Source organism: Pituophis catenifer, unplaced genomic scaffold, assembly GCF_029215685.1.
Source record: "Pituophis catenifer annectens isolate HBS135680 unplaced genomic scaffold, rPitCat1.0.hap2 SCAF_1, whole genome shotgun sequence".
NCBI lineage: Eukaryota > Metazoa > Chordata > Lepidosauria > Squamata > Colubridae > Pituophis > Pituophis catenifer.
Genome location: NW_027256881.1, coordinates 245,675,394 through 245,695,295, shown reverse-complemented (window position 1 = coordinate 245,695,295; position 19,902 = coordinate 245,675,394). Strand labels below are relative to the sequence as shown.

General features: G+C 34.7%; 1 protein-coding gene across 1 annotated transcript in view; it reads right to left on the bottom strand.

The window, feature by feature from the left end:
- Positions 1 to 19,394, bottom strand: part of LOC139308924 (mucin-5B-like) — a 72,736-nt gene extending 53,342 nt beyond the window's left edge. The window contains exons 1-11 of the mRNA XM_070932900.1: positions 19,322 to 19,394; positions 17,392 to 17,463; positions 14,498 to 14,759; positions 11,716 to 11,830; positions 10,149 to 10,239; positions 9,131 to 9,240; positions 8,327 to 8,540; positions 6,524 to 6,649; positions 6,161 to 6,278; positions 4,776 to 4,914; positions 3,805 to 3,915 (exon numbers count right to left, since the gene is read on the bottom strand). Coding sequence (XP_070789001.1) covers positions 3,805 to 3,915; positions 4,776 to 4,914; positions 6,161 to 6,278; positions 6,524 to 6,649; positions 8,327 to 8,540; positions 9,131 to 9,240; positions 10,149 to 10,239; positions 11,716 to 11,830; positions 14,498 to 14,759; positions 17,392 to 17,463; positions 19,322 to 19,394 — 1,431 coding nt within the window. The remainder of the gene's footprint in view (positions 1 to 3,804; positions 3,916 to 4,775; positions 4,915 to 6,160; positions 6,279 to 6,523; positions 6,650 to 8,326; positions 8,541 to 9,130; positions 9,241 to 10,148; positions 10,240 to 11,715; positions 11,831 to 14,497; positions 14,760 to 17,391; positions 17,464 to 19,321) is intronic.
- Positions 19,395 to 19,902: the final 508 nt, after the last annotated feature.

Here is a 19,902-nt window from a genome sequence, read left to right as displayed (position 1 = left end):
ACAAAATAATGTCGGAAATTTACCCAGTGACTTCCCAAAACTAAGGGTTGATGGCATTAATTTGCAAGAATGGTATCAACAGCTCCAGGTTGTCTTTATGAAGGAAAATTTACTATTTTTTATCACTAGTCCCCCAAAAAGACCTTGGACTTTAAAAATAGATTGTTTACACCATAGAGCATTTTTCTTAATAATATCTAGTGTGTCTCCTGCAATGTATCATAGCATCAAACCTAATCTGACTGTTTCAGAAATTATTCAATGCATGTTTAATTTGTTTCACAGCGATAGTGTGGCTACCACCACAAGAATATCTAAGGATTTCTTTTCATCTAGAGTGAAACCAGGGGTTTCCATAAGTGAGCATTTAATATCTTTAAACAAAATAAGAGCTGAGCTGCATTTGAGGGGGGAGGTGATTTCAGACCAAACAATGAAAAGTGTTATTATCAACTCACTTGATTCATCATGGGACAGTTTTATGTCACATTTAGACACTATCAATCTAGGATATTTATCCATAGAAAGTCTATCCAATAAATTAATAGCAGAAGACAATTCAAGAAGAAATCGTTCTAGCAATCACACAGAACACAAACCTTATAGGAAAGTAGCTTTCCAAGAAAAATATAATGAAACATTTAAATGTCACAATTGTGGATCCAGGGAACACAATAGAAGAGATTGTCCCAAAATTTCAAAGGAAAGACATAGGTCAGAATATAGGAACAAATACAATTATAGACAGTCTTCCATAGATAGACATAGATATAGAAGCCCACCAAATTACAAAGAGAATAGAGGGGGCAGAGATAATTCAAAGGATAGAAAATCTGGTTCACTGAATGGATTAAATAAACAAGACAACACTAAAATACAGCAAAATGAGAACAATAATTGGCTTATTGATTCTGGAGCAACTAATCACACCACTAATAACAAAAATATATTGTCTTCATTTACAGAAGATAAATTTGTAATAAAGGTAGCTAACCAAGAAAAGGTTCAAGTATTAGGCAGAGGAAATGTAACCTTGCCTGGTCTAGGAAAAATAGAGGGGGTATTGTTAATACCTGAAATACCTCATAACATACTAAGTGCCATAAAACTAAGTAGAGATTCTGACATTAATATAGTTTTCTCAAAGGGAAAAGCGACTTTGGAGAAGAATAAAATAAATATAGGCACTGTGATGATTAAAGGAGGCCTACCTTATCTGATAACGAAGGAAAAATGGTTGCATAACATTGATTCAAATATGGAAGATTGTATTGAAGCAGATGATGAAAATATTAGTAACAGTGACAATGATGAATGTAAAATATCTCATGATCACGCAGATGCACACAATGAAAAAAAACCAAAAATAGGAAACCAAAATTAGCACACATGCACATATTTGGAGTCACTGCAGACGTACACATACCTAAGCAGTTGAGAAGAAAGGGAGAAAACGTATCCAGAAGACTCAGATTTATGGGATATGAAACTGGCACCAAAGGGTACAGATTCATTGATAATAATAACAAATTTATAGTTTCCAGAACAGCTGTGTTCCATGAACAGGCCAACTGGTCTAAATTACATCTTAATGAAATATTTCCAAATAAATGTAAAGATACAAAATCTCATGAGAAAGGAACCATAGAAAAACAGAATATCAACAAATATAAAAGCAAAACCAAAACTTGGACAAATAGCCAACACAAAATAAAGACAGACACTCTAACGAAAAAAGAAGCAAGATATTTGCATGATAACAATAGCAAACCTGAAAGAGTCATTAGAAACAACAGAAATCAAATGCCAAATAAATACAGAGATTACATAATGCATATGGATGATGAGCCAATAACACCTAATACTTATGAGGAAGTGTTAAAACTCCCTCGTGAAGAAAAAGAAAAATGGGAATTAGCTATGAAAAAGGAGATGGAAAGTTTACAAGGATTAAATGTATTTACACCTGCAATTGCACCTAAAGATAAAACAATTATTGGTACCAGGTGGATATATAAAATTAAGAACTTAGAAGGAGGCAATACTCTATATAAAGCTAGATTAGTTGCACAAGGTTATGCACAGAAATATCCGGAGGACTATACTGACACGTATTCCCCCACTGTAAGAACAGAGAGTGTCAAAACAGCTCTAGTGGTAGCATCAGCACTCAATCTTGATGTATTTCAATATGACATACAGACTGCGTATCTACACGCAAAACTAGATAAGGAAATATACGTAAGAGCACCTCACAGTCAATACACCAACAAAAATGAAATTTGGCTGTTGAACAAGAGTTTATACGGATTAAAACAATCTGGTAAAAGATGGTATGATTGTTTAGTAAAAGTACTTAAGACCATGGATTTCAACGCTACCACTGCTGATAACTGTTTCTTTGTCAAAAAGGGTGATGATCACATTGAATTTGTGTTGATTTATGTAGATGACATTTTATATATAGGAAAACACAAAGAGAGAAGAGAAACTTTTGTAAATAAGTTAAATGAACATTTCTCGTTGAAATCTCTAGGTAAAGTGAACAAATATCTTGGTGTTCAAATTAATAAGACTAGAAGGGGATTCAAACTTACTCAGAGAGATAAGATTATAGAACTTTTAAATAAATGCAATTTAAACAATGCCAAACCCTGTGATACTCCTATGCAAACTGATTTTCTTAAAAATACTGATGAATCTTCCCCTGAATTCAAGGATAACACGTTTTATAGATCAATCATAGGTTCACTTCTTTATATATCTAATTGGACTAGACCAGATATCGCCTTACCACTCAATTTATTATCCAGACACGTCAGCAAACCAACAATGTATCACTGGGAAGCTGTTAAAAGAATTTTAAGATATCTGAAAAGTACACTAGATTTTTGCTTAGTACTAGAACCTAGTGATAATAAAGAACCAAAGCTTGCATGTTATGCAGATGCGGACTGGGCTGGAGACACATCATGCAGAAAAAGTACATCTGGTTATATTTTTCTCTTAAATGACTGTCCAGTTTACTGGTATACTGGTAAACAAGAACTAGTAGCCACTTCAACGACAGAAGCGGAATATGTTTGTTTATCCAAAGCTGCAAATAACCTTGTATGGTTTAATGATTTAATTTCAGATGTTTGGAAAAAATCTGCTTTGCCTTTTGTTATGCATGAAGACAATAAAGCAGCCATTGAAATATCTAGATCTGATGCCATTGGACAAAGGTCCAGGCATATAGATATAAAATTTAAACATGTGAGGCAATTATCTCAGGATGGATTTATTAAAGCAGTGCATTGTGATACTTCAGAACAATTAGCTGACATATTGACAAAGCCTTTACCTTCTAAGCAACACAAATATTTAACATCTAAATTGTATGTCTTGTATTGTCCTGAATCTGAATGTAATTGGTGTTGTATAACGAATCGGCATTTAGAGGGGGATTTGTCAGATGTAAATGCCTTATTCTCTAATATGTAAATAGTATATGAATGGGGTATCAGGGGTTAACTTATTCTTCACTTCTTAATGTATTCATAATTCACCACTCCCACTTATAGCTCCACCCATTGTATATATAAGGAGCCACCTACACCCTTTTCCTAGCTTCTATCTGTGAATATTCAGCGAATATAGAATGCCTATTGTAAATAAAAGGAAGTATATTTAAACCTTTAACTCTCACTAATTTTATTGAGTCTGATCCTGAAAATATTGCAACAGGCATTTTTTAGATTGGTAGGCAAGCCTAATCAACTCAATGGCACCTGAGCAATTTTGATTAATTAAGGTTCTTACAGTTTCTCCTCCATTGATGGTAAGAACCACCATTTTTAAGCAAGTCTCAGACTCTGTGAAGCCACATGGCCCAAGATCTCCAAGAACAGTAAAGGTTTCTTCGTCACAAATCTGGGGGAAGAGAGACCAGGAAAAAGATAATAAGACAACAGACAGATTTCAAAGATGCTACTTTAAAAATATTTTGGGATAACTTCTATAGTACTTTGGTTGACTTTGCAAAGAAAGGGAATAATTTGAGTCCATCTTAGTTGGAAAAACAGGAAATTCTCATTTAATTTAATTTAATTTAATTTAATTTAATTTAATTTAATTTAATTTAATTTAATTTAATTTAATTTAATTTAATTTAATTTAATTTAATTTAATTTAATTTAATTTAATTTAATTTAATTTAATTTAATAAATTAAATTTATATGCCGCCCCTCTCCGAAGACTCAGGGCGGCTTATATTCTTTATATTCTTTTTCATAATATTAAACATTGAACCCATTTTATTAGAACAGAGGTGAAGAGTCAGATTAAGTTAGAGCATTTTCCAAATTGCTCAGTCTCTTCCTAGCTAGCTTAATTTTGTTTTCATTATCAAGCCATTTTATTGAGCAGCATACAGAGTTTTCTATATGCTTTTTGGATCACACTAATATAGTAATTGATTTAATCAGATTAAAATAGCTATTGTTTACATCTGGAAAGAAAACAATAGCTTGGCGAAATTCTTCTCCATCAGCCAAGAATTCCTCTTTTTAATGTATAAATATAAAAGAAAGCTACCATTTTATAGGAAAAGATTCAAGATATAAATAAAATCTAGAAATAGAAACTGGGTAAACCGTGTGATATGATATTTATAGCAAAGGACTGACATCGGGAACAATAAATGTAATTTTATAATTCTAGAAATAGAAGCTCAGGTTTAGGTTGTGTACCTAAAGACATTTTTGCTAATGTGAAATCTTAGATGACTTGCCTTAGTTAGAATATAATTACATTTTCCATGGAAATTATACCACACTTCATCATAGGTGGAGATATGTGATCCTCCTTCTATTGAGCAAATACCACGACAAGGAAGCTCTGTGCAATTCCACTCACCACCACTGCAGACACTGGAGAAAAAAGAATCTAAAATTAGGGATTTAACTTTGAAGAAAAAGTACTTTACTTATCTTATATTATTTTGCTATGGTATCAATTAAATCCCCATTTTAAATACATAAATATAGATACTTAGTTTGATTGAGTCAATCAATATTACCTTGTAATTCAAAAGCTATGGAAGGCATGATCTATTACATGATCATAGCTTCATTTCCAGGAAACTAATAGAATGCAGCAAGTGTTTACATGTAGGTTTATTTATTTATGCTGCCAGACCAAATATATTATCAAACATTAACGTGAAACTATACACTAAAATATTAAAGAGAAAAATATATAGCTTATCTTCCAGCATGGAACAATATGACAGTGCTTAATGTTTCCTTATTGCAACCATGATTGAGCAATATTTTGCCATTCTTTTTGAGATTTCTGAATGTTTATCAGCTAATTAAAAAAAATGTGTTGTCTTCCACTGTACATTTGGAACAGAAGAGGTAATAGCTGCAAGTGTGAGAACGCCTTTGTCTTTGATCTTGCAAAGCTTTTGTCAGTCAGAGTGAACAATACCTGCAAAAGGTAGCATTCCATTTTCTTCTTTCTCCTAAAAAGTCTTAGTTTAACAATATGCTCATTAGTTAACTGCTATTCTTTAGTTACCCAGCTAGTTTTAAAAATCCAGCAGAATCTCCCTTTTGAATGAGTCTGAAGGATAGATTAATAGCCAGAAGTAATATATGCAAAAGGAACACGGTGGCTCAGTGGCTAAGATGCTGAGCTTGTTGATCGAAAGGTTGGCAGTTCAGCAGTTCGAATCCCTAGTGCTGCGTAATGGGGTGAGCTCACATTACTTGTCCCAGCTTTTGCAAACTTAGCAGTTCGAAAGCATGTAAAAAATGCAAGTAGAAAAAAATAGGAACCATCTTTGGTGGGAAGGTAACAGCGTTTCGTGTGCCTTTGGCATTGAGTCATACCGGCCACATGACCACGGAGACGTCTTCAGAAAGCGCTGGCTCTTCGGCTTTGAAACGGAGATTAGCACCGCCCCCTAGAGTCAGGAACGACTAGCACATATGTGCAAGGGGAACCTTTACCTTTACCTTTAATATATGCAATCTGAGAGGTTAAATGGAAGTATGGACTTTAGATCAGAGCCCAAAATCAAGAATTACAAATAAAAAATATTGACATCACCGATGAAAACTAGATTCCCGCACAAAACATTGGCTGAATGTACCAAAAGATATGAATTACCAGGAACGGCATGGAGCTGAATATGTCATCCCTGGAGCATAAGATTCTCCATTATAAATGCAGGAGCATTGCTCAAAGGGGATGCAGGCTTCCCCGTTGATGTCATCAAAAACAGTTCCTATGAGGACAAATAAATTATAATGGATTTTCAACATGGGCCAGAACAGTTTCATTTCATTTTCATTGAAATTCTTCTATACCAATTTTTTTAAAAAAGTACTAAAGGGAGTATATATAGTAGACAATACTATTTTATTATTGTGTTTATGGCACAGTAGTACAGTATGCATACTTAGCTCCATATTCTCACATTTCCTCTCCCCCTCGATAATAGAATAATTTACGCTGAAGAGGGCAGCTCACCTGGTGGACAAAAGCAGCCGTCTACGCAGTGATCTTCACAGACATGAGATCTTTCAGAATTAGTACAAGTATTTGCACAAGGTGATCCACATTCTTGATATTGCATATCCAAAGAGCATGATATTGCTGAAATAAGAACAATAAGACTAGGTCAGTTCTCCGTACAGCATGCTGTGTATAAAATAACCCTGGCAGAGAATCATTATCAGTAATATGTATCATGTTCTTCATTAGCCTTGCAACATGCCATAATTTGAAAGAACTCTCAGCAGTTAACAAAGATACATGAGATAAGGCATCCATGATAACAGGACAATTGCATCTTGATCATCAACATCATCATAATATCCCAACCAAAATCAACAAACAGGAAAAATCCACTTAGCAGTCGCTCATACTATAAAAACTCTGTGGAAGAGTTTGGTTTTCAGCATCATTTGAAAACAGAGGATTGTCCTGATCTCTGCTAGAAGATTGCTTGATGCTGTCATGGAAAAATAGCACCTCAGTGTTTCAGTCCTCCTTGCTTTATGGGGAGAACTAATATACCGATAGTTTCTCTTGATACAATCAATCCAGATTGAAGAATGAAATTCTAAGAACATGTAGGTGCCAAAAATATAGGTCTTAATACAGCAAAACCAGCACTTCAGTTTGCACCTGGAAGCCTACTTGAAACCAATGCAGAGGTCACAGCACAGGTATAATGCTTACTGGGGACATGTGTCAGGTAACAGGTGGGCCACTATATTTTATAAACTATCAGCATTTGGATAGTCTCCGAAGGTGTCCCCAAGTACAACACATTGCAATAATACAGGATGCAACCCCAAGTAGCAACTGACATTCATGATTGATTGTTTTGAATAAAATTAATTATGTTTTCAGAAATCATTTTTAAATTAAAGTGACTTTAATTTAAATTAAAGGCACATCCTACCACCTGTTTCTTGTTTTTTTTTTGCATATATTTCATGTTCTTTATTTATGGTCTATGGGTGCTTGCCAGTCTAGCCAAATAGTTTATAATTTATATGTATCCATTATTATTTTTTGATGGACACACACACAGAGAGAAGAGATCTGTTCAGAGTTTTTCTCTCCTTTTCCTTTGATGCTTCATTGTTCAAAACTTCTTGAGAGCAGAAACAATATAAGCAAGAACATGATTCCTCAGTGATTGATTACCCAGTTCAGCTGTTTCTCATCTTAGCTGAATAACTGAGCAGAAAAAACAGAGCTTGCCACACACCAGAACATATCCAATTGTTCATCCAGTTGCTTTCTTCATCTCATTGCTTAAAGAATAGTGCTAATATGTTTTAGTACTTTTGAAGAATGATTAAATTTGCCATCTTTGCGACTTTCCCAATTCCTTTGAACTGTGTATTGTCTGGGAAAGTAAGACTTGCATCTTCTCTGATCCTTCAAGCTGTTCATAACTCTATAACTAGTACAGGGATCTGTGAAATGTAATATTTTATTTGTAATGTAATATTTATTGTTTTCTGTGCAAGTAGAAATCTATTCACTCATATATTTCTTGTTTTGGCAGCATCTTTTCATTTCCATACTTTCAACTAGAAAATGAATCTGAATCAAGAATCCTGATAAGTTTAAAGCTGGGGTGTCAAACTGGCGGCCCACAGGCCAGATGTTCCATGAGCAGGCCACGCCCATCCCAGTTCCGCCAAGGGAAAAACCATCATAAAATGTCACATGACGGCAACGTGATGCCGTGAGTTTGATACCCATTAGACTCAAATTACTTTGGTCACTTGTTTGGCAGAAGTTTACACTTACGGCATAGTTCTGGACTTCTCCAGTTTTGAGGTCGGCCACCAGCGTGAGCACATTGTCGAGAGTATTCAGTGAAAGTGTCACAGAGACAGGAGGATTTTTCAACTTTATCACAGAGACACAAGTCATGTACACAAGCATCAATGTAGCTATTCACACTGACAATATCATTACATTCAGAAAATGCAGAACCAGTTAGTATTTTTCGACAAATATCCTAGATGGAAAAACAAAAGGCAAAAAAGAGTTTATGAAACAGTTTCCTTCTAAAATGGGGGGGGGGGCTTTCCCTTTTTTAAAAAAGCCCCCATTTTTCTTGCTTATATCATAGACTAGATCCCTGTATTTTACACAGTAACATAAGCCCTTCCTCCAAAGTTAGATTCCAACCTAAGATGTCAGACCCCAAAACAAGATCAATACATGGTAATTCTTCCAAACTGAAGTTGTTTATTGTTTCACACATAGGCAAACTCTTGCCAGACTGAGCACTCTACTATCTGCATCTACAATATACTCTAAGAACTATTAAGGCAGAGCTGTCTCCACTCTCTTCTTCTCATTCATAACAACTGGACTGATTTTGCCTCTTATTCCTCTGGAATTCATCCCTTCCCTCCTGGAAATTCAGCTCCTCTCTCTACCTTCCATCACACAATATTATAATAATATAGCTGTGGAGCAGATTGAGAGAGAATCAATTATTTTCAATGACATGGCAGCTAATAATTTTTAAATGTAAGTTTCTAGAATCCTTTTGCAAATCAGACAAATGCAAAGCAGAAGAACAAGAAAGAAAATTCTCACATGTTCATCACTGCAATTCTTCTGAGGAGGAGGTATAGGATCCTCACAATCTTCTGTCGGATCATTCACTTTCCATTGATTCCCAGACTGGAAGTCTGTTATAGGGGTATCTTAAAAAAAAAATAAAGTCATAATAGAGATTTGTAAACGAGTAGCACCTCTGTCTAAGATTTTCTTTCAGGAAAGCCATGTCAAATTAGCTATGAAAGTTGATCAAGATCTAAAGATCTGTGTGGCTTATAGAAAAGCAAAATTAATCTAAATCCAATCCCCAATAAGTTAAAGAGCTCTTTCTTATTTGTAGCACTTCAACTTTCATACATGAGAAAGAATATAAGTTTTTCATATGAAATTATATTGATCTAGACCTCTCAGAGTCTATCTATATGTATGAGGTGGTTTAATAAGGGGAGATGGGAAAAATGAAAAGACACTCTTGAGTTAAGTTTAATTCCTGGTAATTACATAGACATTGTGCAGTTTTTCTTGACACCACTATAGAAGTACTTTGCCACTGGATAATATAGGATATTTTTTTTTTTGTTTAACTTTTCAGTACAATTTATGACCCTGATATTATGGTTAAAGAGGAAAAACCATCCTGTTTTAGCCCCAGATGTCATACAGTCGCATCTTTCAAACTTAAAATAATAAAATATCTACACATTATTTTGAAATCACAAATGATTTGATATTCTTAAGGCAGAGAACAAGGTAATTAAAGTACTAATTCTAAATTTGAGAACATTTAAAATTTGGGAATTTCTTTGTTTTGGTGAATATGGAACCTAATATTCATCCAATGTTCAAAGATGTAAAAAGTGAAGAATGACAGGTATGAGGCAAAATTACTGGGTTGTTGATACTAATGATCAAAATATTGAGGAAAAAAGATTTTTTTTCTATTTCACCATATTGAAATATCAGGATTATGAAAAACTACAGTACAGTTCTGTAGCATTCATTGAATTAAAGAGGGTGATAAATAAATCCAATAAGGCCATTTTTATATACTTACTCTCAAAATAAAATTCTTTGTACTTTGGAATGCCATTAAAATCTCCACAAAGTCCACAGGTCTGATTGGCATATTTTTTATCAAGTTCCAGCTGAAATTACATATGTGAAGGTTGATAACATGTAGTTGATTAACTTTCCCTAATAAATATTGGAAATTCAAGACAATGCCTGCACTAGATAAACCAAAATAGTGTCTATCAAAGTTATGTTTCAACAATCCAAAGTGAATTTATTGGATAGAAAATTGGGATTTCCTTTGGGAATCACAGGCTCAATATTAGTCATAATAACCTAATTTTCATTGTACTAGTCCTAACAAAATTAACTCCTTTGTTTCCCTTATCATTTCTGTACTTTTGAGGAAGGAAACATCCCCAAACCCCAAATTTGCAAGTAAGGTTACAACCTATGAAACTAATAAATTACCAGACAATGAAAATTTGAGATTACAGACCTATGTATATGTTAAATATATAATCTAAATGTGCTTTTGTCTTTAAAAATAGAAATAAAATGTCAGTTGTAGAAACATGCTTGGGAGCTTACTTCAGTGTGAAAGGGTTTTTAAATAAAGGACCATTATCTAGGACCGTTATTGGCAACATAATAGTTATATACAGATGTAAGATATAAGAGCATTTGAAAAAACATTCCTTGTCTCTATAGCTAATCTGAGAAGTTTAAAGGAGGAACAAGTATTACTATGGTATTGGTGTTTCTACTCAATGTCTTATTTTATTGCATTTATATCCTACTTTTTCTCTGAGAACTCAAGCTGTTATATAGAGGATCATTCCTTAAGCTTATACCATAATAACAATTTGTAAGATAGATCAACCAGAGAGGAAGAATGATTGCCTCAGCCATGTTTCAATGTAGATTAAACTTGGGACTCCCAGTTGAAGTCTTAATTAATTATTATATTACCTTGGTTTGCCAATTGATTAATTCTTAATTTGAGCCATATTCTTTGCTTCATACATTAAACTTGAACTTAGATGTAGAGTTATGATTCCAGCTTAGCCTTCTCTTTTCATTTTTACCCGATTTGGATGATGAAACGAAGCTCCCTCAAGCACTGAGGGAGAACATTTCAGTATGTAACTACCACTTCTGAGAGGATCTCCTTGCAAATAAACTTGACTTTTGAATTTTAGTGATCATATCTGTATTGAGAGGGATGATCTGTGACATAGGTGGTTGCAAGTCATATGAGGCCTTAATTATGTATCATAAGCAAAGCCTTGCCCCAGTAAGCAGCTAGTGTTGTTTTCAATGGTTGTGCAATAATTGTCCACTTGGCTGTAGCTTTTAGAACTCTGAATCAAACATAAAGATAGCTTAAATTCAGTTGTCTCTCTCTGTCTCTCTATGTGGGAAGTGAGCTCTAAAAGTGAGAGTGATCAGAAATCACAGAATGCAGGAAGTGTGCTAGAGACAAAAAACAGAAAACAGAATGGCATAGAATATTTTGGAAGAAGCCGGCATCTGAAACTAGATTCCATCCATCCAGCCGTATTTTGTTATAGCTCACATTTATCAGTTCTACATCATTATATACTTACCATTAGACTGTCTTCTTTATTCCACATTAGGGTTAAGCCAATTTTACTAACCACTTTAATATAGTTGAGAAAATTCTCTATTTCAAATCCAGGTCCATTGTAAGGTAACTGAATCCTGATAAGAATGCATTAGAAATACAAAGTGTCATTTATGTCACAATATTTTTACATGCCCCCCCCCTTTTTTTTTTTTGCATGGAAGTTTAGGGATGCAGCATTTACTCAAGTAATTTATTCTGCATTTACTCTGGTTTCATTTTTTTTTTTTGGAAGAGAGGTATTAGTGTCTTGTTGATGTTTTGTATTATTGTTAATATAAAAGATATGGGCAGAACAGGCAAATAATAGTCCAAATAGCCACCATTGTCTTTAGATCTTTCCACTAGTGCCAAATGGGCTCACTTTCTGTTCTACTTCCTACTTTCTAAGCATACTTTTTCATATTACATTGAGTGGTCCTGACTATTTCTGATAGGTCATTGACTATTTTGAAGAGGCAGGAATGCCCCTTCAATGGAGTCACTACTTATTGTGGCTTGTGATATATTTTTAGAACTATAGTTTAATGTGAGTGCTGTGATAATACTCAGTTATGAATGACTAGAAAAACAATAAAATAATGCAGTGACAGACTTGATAATAAACTCATGGAGAACCCTAACAAGTTGAGGGAAGAAAAAATAGTAATTAAGAAAGTTTTTTCCTTCCTTCAAATCAGCAGCATTCAAATAAAATGAGTACAGGTAGTCCTTGACTTACAGCCATTTGTTTGGTGACCATTCAAAGTTACAACAGCACCCTTTTTTTCACAGTTATGACCATTGTAGCATCCTCATGGCCATGTGATCAAAATTTGGATGCTTGGCAACTGGCATGTATTTATCACAGTTGCAGTTTCCCGAGGCCATGCAATCACCTTTTGCGATCTTCTGAGAAGTCAATGGGGAAGCCATTCGCTTTAATGACCGCATGGGTCACTTAACAACTACAGTGATTCATTTAACAACTGTGGCAAGGAAGATCGAAAAATGGGGCAAAATTCACTTAACAACTACCTGGAAATTTTGGGATCAACTGTGGTTATAAGTCGAGGTCTACCTGTACACCAACAATTGCACTATTACAACATTCATTATACAGGTAGTTCTAAAATCTGTAAGGCAGTAAGAAAGGATTATTCTGTAAAAGGATTGCTTCTTATGCCTGCATATTTTCATACTTTATCTTTGTATATTAAAATTCAACTTTGTCTGCACACGCACACATACACACACATATATACATCTTGTAAGGAATTAAGGAGAAACTTCCTAACAGTGAGGACAATTAACCAGTGGAACAAAACTTGCCTCCAGAAATTGCGGGCACTACATCACTGGAGGTTTTTAAGAAGAGACTGGACAGTCACTTGCCTGAGATGGTATAGGCTCTTCTGCTTGAGCAGGGGGCTGGACTAGAAGACCTCTAAGGTCCCTTCCAGATTCTATTTCTATTTCTATTTCTATTTCTATTTCTATTCTATTCTATTCTATTCTATTCTATTCTATTCTATTCTATTCTATTCTATTCTATTCTATTCCATTCCATTCCATTCCATTCCATTCCATTCCATTCCATTCTATTCTATTCTATTCTATTCTATTCTATTCTATTCTATTCTGTAAGGCTGTCCATGTGAAAGAAGGTGATTGACAATTGTTGTCACAGAAAAGAAGGGGAGCGGTGGGGAACTGACCAATGGAAGGTCATAGAGTTTGCAGTTTAGTATGAATACCTTGCAAACTGTTGCTCAGGTGTCTTAGTCTGGATGAGATTTTTTTAAATTAGCTTAAAACCAAACTTGTATGACCATTAGATACCAGACGCAAGCATCTTAAATAGTAAATACAGATGGGCCTATAGGTAAGCTATTCTCAGTTGAGATTCTCTGAATGTTCCAACCATCAATTTCAATCAGCATGGTCAATAGGCAGGGACCTTCATTGGTTAAGGTGAATTTAAAGAAATAGCTAATATATGAAACCTAAACAAAACTTCTTATTCCTTTTCAAATCTATATAATACCACAGTCATTTGTTCTTGTCATCTCCTATTGGTTAGAAGAACAGTTTCTGATGAATAATTTCTTCTAGTCATTGTCTAGCCTCTTTAGATTCTTTGGTCACATAGCTATCAACTCACCTAAGGACTGCAGCCCTTCCTATATTTAAAACCCACAACAGAAAAAAAAGGTAATCTAATGAGATGATGTAAGTATTTGGACTTCTTTTCTTACACATGTATGCTGTACATAACTTCTTATCATGGTATTCTGCTTGTTTCTTTACTCATGTTCCAAAAGTTAGAAGCAACAGAAACTGATCCAAAAAATTTAACTTGTCTTCCTCATCAATGTTTGAAATAATGCCACTTAGGATGTCCTCAAATCTTGTACTTATCTGCAAGTGTTTTGACATTACAAACATCTGCATCTTCAGACATGTTTGGTGATAATTGTCAATACTAACTATGATGATGACAGAATGTGCATATGTGTTATCACAATACTTTTTCTGCCGTTTTGCATTTATGGTCTAGTGTTGTACACAAATATGTAAAGGCTGAATTTGTGTCACAATGCATGATTTCCCCTCTCTTATCCCTCTCTTGTGGATACCTATGTCTGTAGTCCATACTTCTACATGAAAATTTTGAGAAATACAAAATTCAGAGTTTGCTGTGAATTCTAGATGAGAATCTCCACAAAACATACTTTATTCAGCATGCAGAACTAAGGACTTACCGTTTGTCATTTACCAAAATTTGATCCTTTTCCATTTTAAAATCTGTTCCGGCCAGCATCACGGTGACAGAGCTAATTGTGGAGGTGTTCCCCACTGCTTGGCGTCTAATTTGTATGTTGAAATCTTCAAATGGTTCAGTGCAATGGGAGGCAAATATGTAATTGCAGACTCCAGGAAAATTATACATATCACCATCAAATGTCTTGAAGTGAAAGGCACCCCATGTACTGCAGACCTGTCCATTATGAGCGGAGTGAACGGCTGTGAAAACCCAAGAGGATGTAAAGAATTAATACATACACCATTATTACATTTTGTTTGGGGTGGATAAATAGATAAATAGAGGGGCATAGAGCTTAACATTTAGACAGGAGCAGCATTTGGCTCCTCCATTTTTGCTCTGATGATCCTTCTTTCGTGTTCTTGACTTAGAAATGGAGTAATAGTAGTTCTGGATTTTCTCTAGGCCTGGGTCCCTTACTCTAATGTTTTCCCAAGTGTGATGAAGACCAACATATCTGCTATCATGGTAGAGAAAGCTCTTCTAGAGGAAATCTAGCCTGGTGGAAGCTGAATAATTGTGGAGCTATCACGAAGCAAATCCACAAGATGACTGCCTCATTCCTGGGTAGCAACTGGAGTAAACCATAATTAGATACTTAGTAACATGAGTTTGCTAAACTGCAAACAAACAAGCTCAGCAGTGGTAAAAGAAGCCTTGTGCCTTTAGCAGACTACAAGATCAGGTTTCTCTGTATCATGATAGATTTAAAATGGGTTGCAAAGGTCTGTAAATACAGCTAAGCAGATTGCTATTGTGGAAATAAGATCAGAATAAAACTGGAAGGGTCCTTGGAATTCTTTTGGTCCAACCCTCTGCTCAAGCAGGAAACGATGCCATTTCAGATGGGTGGCTGTCCTGTCTTTTCTTAAAAACCTCCAGTGATGAAGCACCTACAACTTCTGAAAGCAAGCTGTTCTACTGGTTAATTGTCCTCACTGTTAGGAAGTTTCTCCTTAATTCCAGGTTGCTTCTCTCCTTGATTAGTTTCCATCCATTGTTTCTTGTCTTGCCTTCTGGTGCTTTGGAAAATAAGTTGACCCCTCTCTTTGTGGCAGCCCCTCAAACACTAAAATACTGCTGCTATCACTTCTCTAGTCCTTCACTTCTCTAGACTAGCTACACCCAAATCCTGCAACCGTTCTTCACATGTTTTTGACTCCAGGCCTTTAATTATCTTAGCTGCTCCTCTTTGCATTGTTTCCAAAGTCTCAACATCTTTTTTTGTAACGTAGTTACTAAAACTGGATGCAGTATTCCAGATGTGGTCTTACTAAGGTTTTATAAAGCAGTACTAATACTTCATTTGATTTTGATTCTATGGGAAATAAGGGAAATAGGATCCTTGAAAATAGTATAGAGCAAACGAGGTGGGATATGGGATGGGGAGTTAGATGGTTTGTTTCAGATTCAGCGGTGATTGATAACTAAGGACATTAAGACTAAGGACATTAAAGCTACTTACCTAGTACCCAATGAAAGAAACTTACAGTAGAGAAAAAAAACCATATTGGGTACTACATACATACAATACACTGGGTATTGTCTACATAGAGGTATTGTCTACATAGTGGTGATATCTTTCTTGAAAATTCACTGTACTCAGGATTGCTTCATAGTTTTTATCACTAGTTTATGTATTCAATATTGACTAATGGTCTACTTCCTCTTTTGTTATAGCATTGTTTACCATATTTATGTAATTTACTTCAAAAAATTGTTTGAAATAAGAAAAACATTGGTTGTACCCTCATTTTGTACTGTCTGAACAAATCCCTGCAGTTTTCTTGGCAAGATTTGAAAAGTGGCTTGTCCTTGCCTTCTTCCTAGGGCTGAGAGGGAGTGACTGGTTCATGGTCATCAAATTGGCTCCATGTCTGAGGCAGGACTAGAATTCACAGTCTTCTGGTTTTTAGCCTATTGACTTAAACTACACTAAACTATACTAAAATAATCCCAAAACCCAAATCTGGCTAGATGAAAAGCAGACTATTGAAGCACAGCAGCAAATGGAATAATACAGATATAGTAAAATTCAGAATGTAAAATCAGCAGCAATACAACAAAATAAAATCCTTGAACAAATAAAATCATTTAAACTGTTACTAAAATTTCTAAGAATAGCTGCCAGACATAATGATTTATGGAATTCTTTCTGAATCTGTTGAGATATTTGATGTTACATATCTACTGAATTATCCATCAATCTGTGTACAGGTAGCCCTTGACTCACAAGAATTCATTCAGTGACCATTTGAAGTTACAAAGGCACTGGAAAAAGAGACGTATGACCATTTTTTTCACACTTATGACAGTTGCAAAATCCTCATGTCACGTGATCAATATTCGGATGCTTGGCAACTGACTCATATTTAAGATGGTTGCAGTGTCCTAAAGTCATGTGATCATCTTTTGCAATCTTCTGATGAGCAAAGTCAATGGGAAACCAGATTAATTTAACAACTGTGTTATTAATTTAACAACTACAGTGATTCACTTAACAAATGTAGCAAAAAAAGTTGTAAAATGGGGCAAAACTCACTTAACAAATTTCTCACTTAGCAACATAAATTTTGGGTTCAATTGTGATCATAAATCAAGGACTACCCACTATCAGATGCTTTATTAATATTGTTGGCTCTATGATGAAATCTCATAGATCAGGGCTGTCAAACTTGCGGCCCGCAAGCCAGATGCATCATGCGCTGGCCATGCCCATGCCCAATTTAGCGAAGGGGAAAAAAGTCATGATATATCATGTGATGACGCTGTGATGATGCATGTTTGACACCCCTGTCATAGATACAAGAACATTTCAATTTAGTCACTTACTTGATATAACAGACATTTTTTTCACTGGTGGGATGATGGTAACTCTTTCAGGTACATCTTCTGCACTTGAAGCTACAGAGAAAAGAACATTTTCTTATTCATGTGCACACATACAGCAGAAGTAGTCAAACAAAGGCTTCATAAAAATTATGTCATACAAATGAGCAGAGCTTGAGTTTTTCATTGTTTTTTCCCTTTTTCAGTTGCATGACTAAATTCAGTTTATGCCTCTTTTATTTTGTTTTCCTGCTAAAATTGAACATGTGCATCTCCTTTTATTGAGAATTTAATGATAAATTTCAGTGGCGTCAATACAGGAGGTCAGATATTCACAAAAAGGGATGTCAAGATCCGCCTCCCATTTGCTTATCTCTGCCCCATTCCTTCATCATTATCCTCAAGACATACTGGCTTTCTAAACCCAATTTTAGTGACTCCCCATACAGTTATGTGGAAGCTATCTGTGGGAGAATGTTCCACATAAAATATAGAAAAATAGGACATTTGAAAAGATTGCAGAGATTCTTGAGATCCTCCAACTTGGATTAATTGATACAGTATAACATCTAACTAAAATGAAGAAATATTTTACATGGACATAATCTAACAAAGTTATACCCTTAATAATCTTGTTTGTCTGAATGGGAAAAAATGATACTTTTGAGCACTGCAACTGGTAGAATCAAGGATTAAAGTTGGAAATTAATGACAATCAATGCAGCTGATTGAAATAAATAATTTCTTGATTCATTTCCGTTTTATATGGTATAACAGGATATGTGTTTCAGTTCGGGGAGAGGGGCAGTAACTATCAGTTGCTTTATGGGATGCAACAAAACAGGTCTTCTTAATGGCTCTTGAATGAAATGAAACCATATTACTCTTTGAAAAACAAGCAAATGGAAAACATTTTAGTCTAAATTCAAATAAAAAAATTGATTCACATTCATTGGCTATTAAAAGGGTTGTGTGTCATCTCTATATATCAGCTGCAAAAAATACAGAAAATTGACTCTTTGTTCCTATCTGGTGGCGACTATCCAGGTTTTGTAATCCAGATAAAAGAGGTCAGATGCAAAGACATGGGTGCCTGAACAACTGAGTCTCATTCCATCTCTCCATTTATATAATTAAGAAGAATGAATAACTTTTTCTTTTTCAACAATACCCAAGTTTTAATACGAGAATTAATCTCCTTAAAAACAACAACTAACATATACAGAATATACTGTATACTTGTGTCTACCAAACTGCACAAGGTTATTGTTTAGATAAAGGGAAGCTGTTAGTGTTATTGTTCTTCAAAGGTTAGTTATAGACTGCAAGGTTTAATATTTTATTTAAAAATGAAATAGTTTAAGACCTTCTTCTTAGGCCAAAAATGCTTCACTCTTTCCAATCTCTTCAAATAAGTAGCATCGTTCAAAAGGGATATTGTTATCTTTCTTTGAATGTTAAGTTTCCAAATTCTATATAGGTTTTACAAATTAATGAAGGTATTGGAATAACTTAAAAAGTCTTTCTTCTGAAGTCTTCTTCTGAAACAAGAGACATACAGTAAACTTCATCAATACAAGCTAATTATTTTGATTAGAAATTTGTATTGAGGATGAAATAACTTTTGGAGAGAGATTTAAACTTTTATAAGATTAGATTTAATCTTCAAAGCCTTCTTCATAGATATGCCATTAAGCATGTTTTACTTCAGGCTGCATCAAATTAAAAGGTTTCCTTCAATGAAGAAAGATACATTAAATGTTTTGTTTAAATAGTACTAACTGTTGGGGAAAGGAACTCGCTGAAATTGAAAAACCCATATAATTTACAAATCGAATGAGCTGTTTTTCAAAATCAATTTATTATACATTTAATTGCTTTTTTTTTTTTTACAAATATACCACAAAAATGAGAGTTTTTTTTTTTTTTTTACCTTTCTGTTGGATACAGCAGATCACTAGAATTATAACCCATAATGGTATCCTGGGTCCTCTACCACACCCCATCTTGAATGGAGCTTGGTAGCAATGTGTGTGCAGCCAGCCTCTGACCAGCAGGACCAAGTCACCTGAACTCTTAAACTCTTATATATTGGGAGATTTGGGCTAATTTTCCATGCAACTAACAAGGTGGAGCTGTCAGAGGTAAATAGAGGATGCTCTTCCATTTCCTTGATGGTTAGCTAAGAATGTTTGCTTTTGGTGAGGTGTATTGTTTTTTGTCAAAGTTCCATCTAGTAAGGGAAATCAGAAATGAATAATCAACAAGTAAGAATCCTTCTTTGGCAAAAAAAACAAAAAAGAAACATTGAAGATCCTGGAAAAAAATAATAAGTTTAAGGATCTTTTGAGCCAGGACATGGTTTTGTGGATAACAGAGAGACTATTATTTAAGGTTCTGGATATTGCTAAGTATTGTTGTTAAGCATTGATTTAATTGGGAATATAGAAAAGAAGTAAGATTTCTATTATTTTGAGCAACGTCTCAGCACTGTGGGTGCTTGCTTGTACAGTA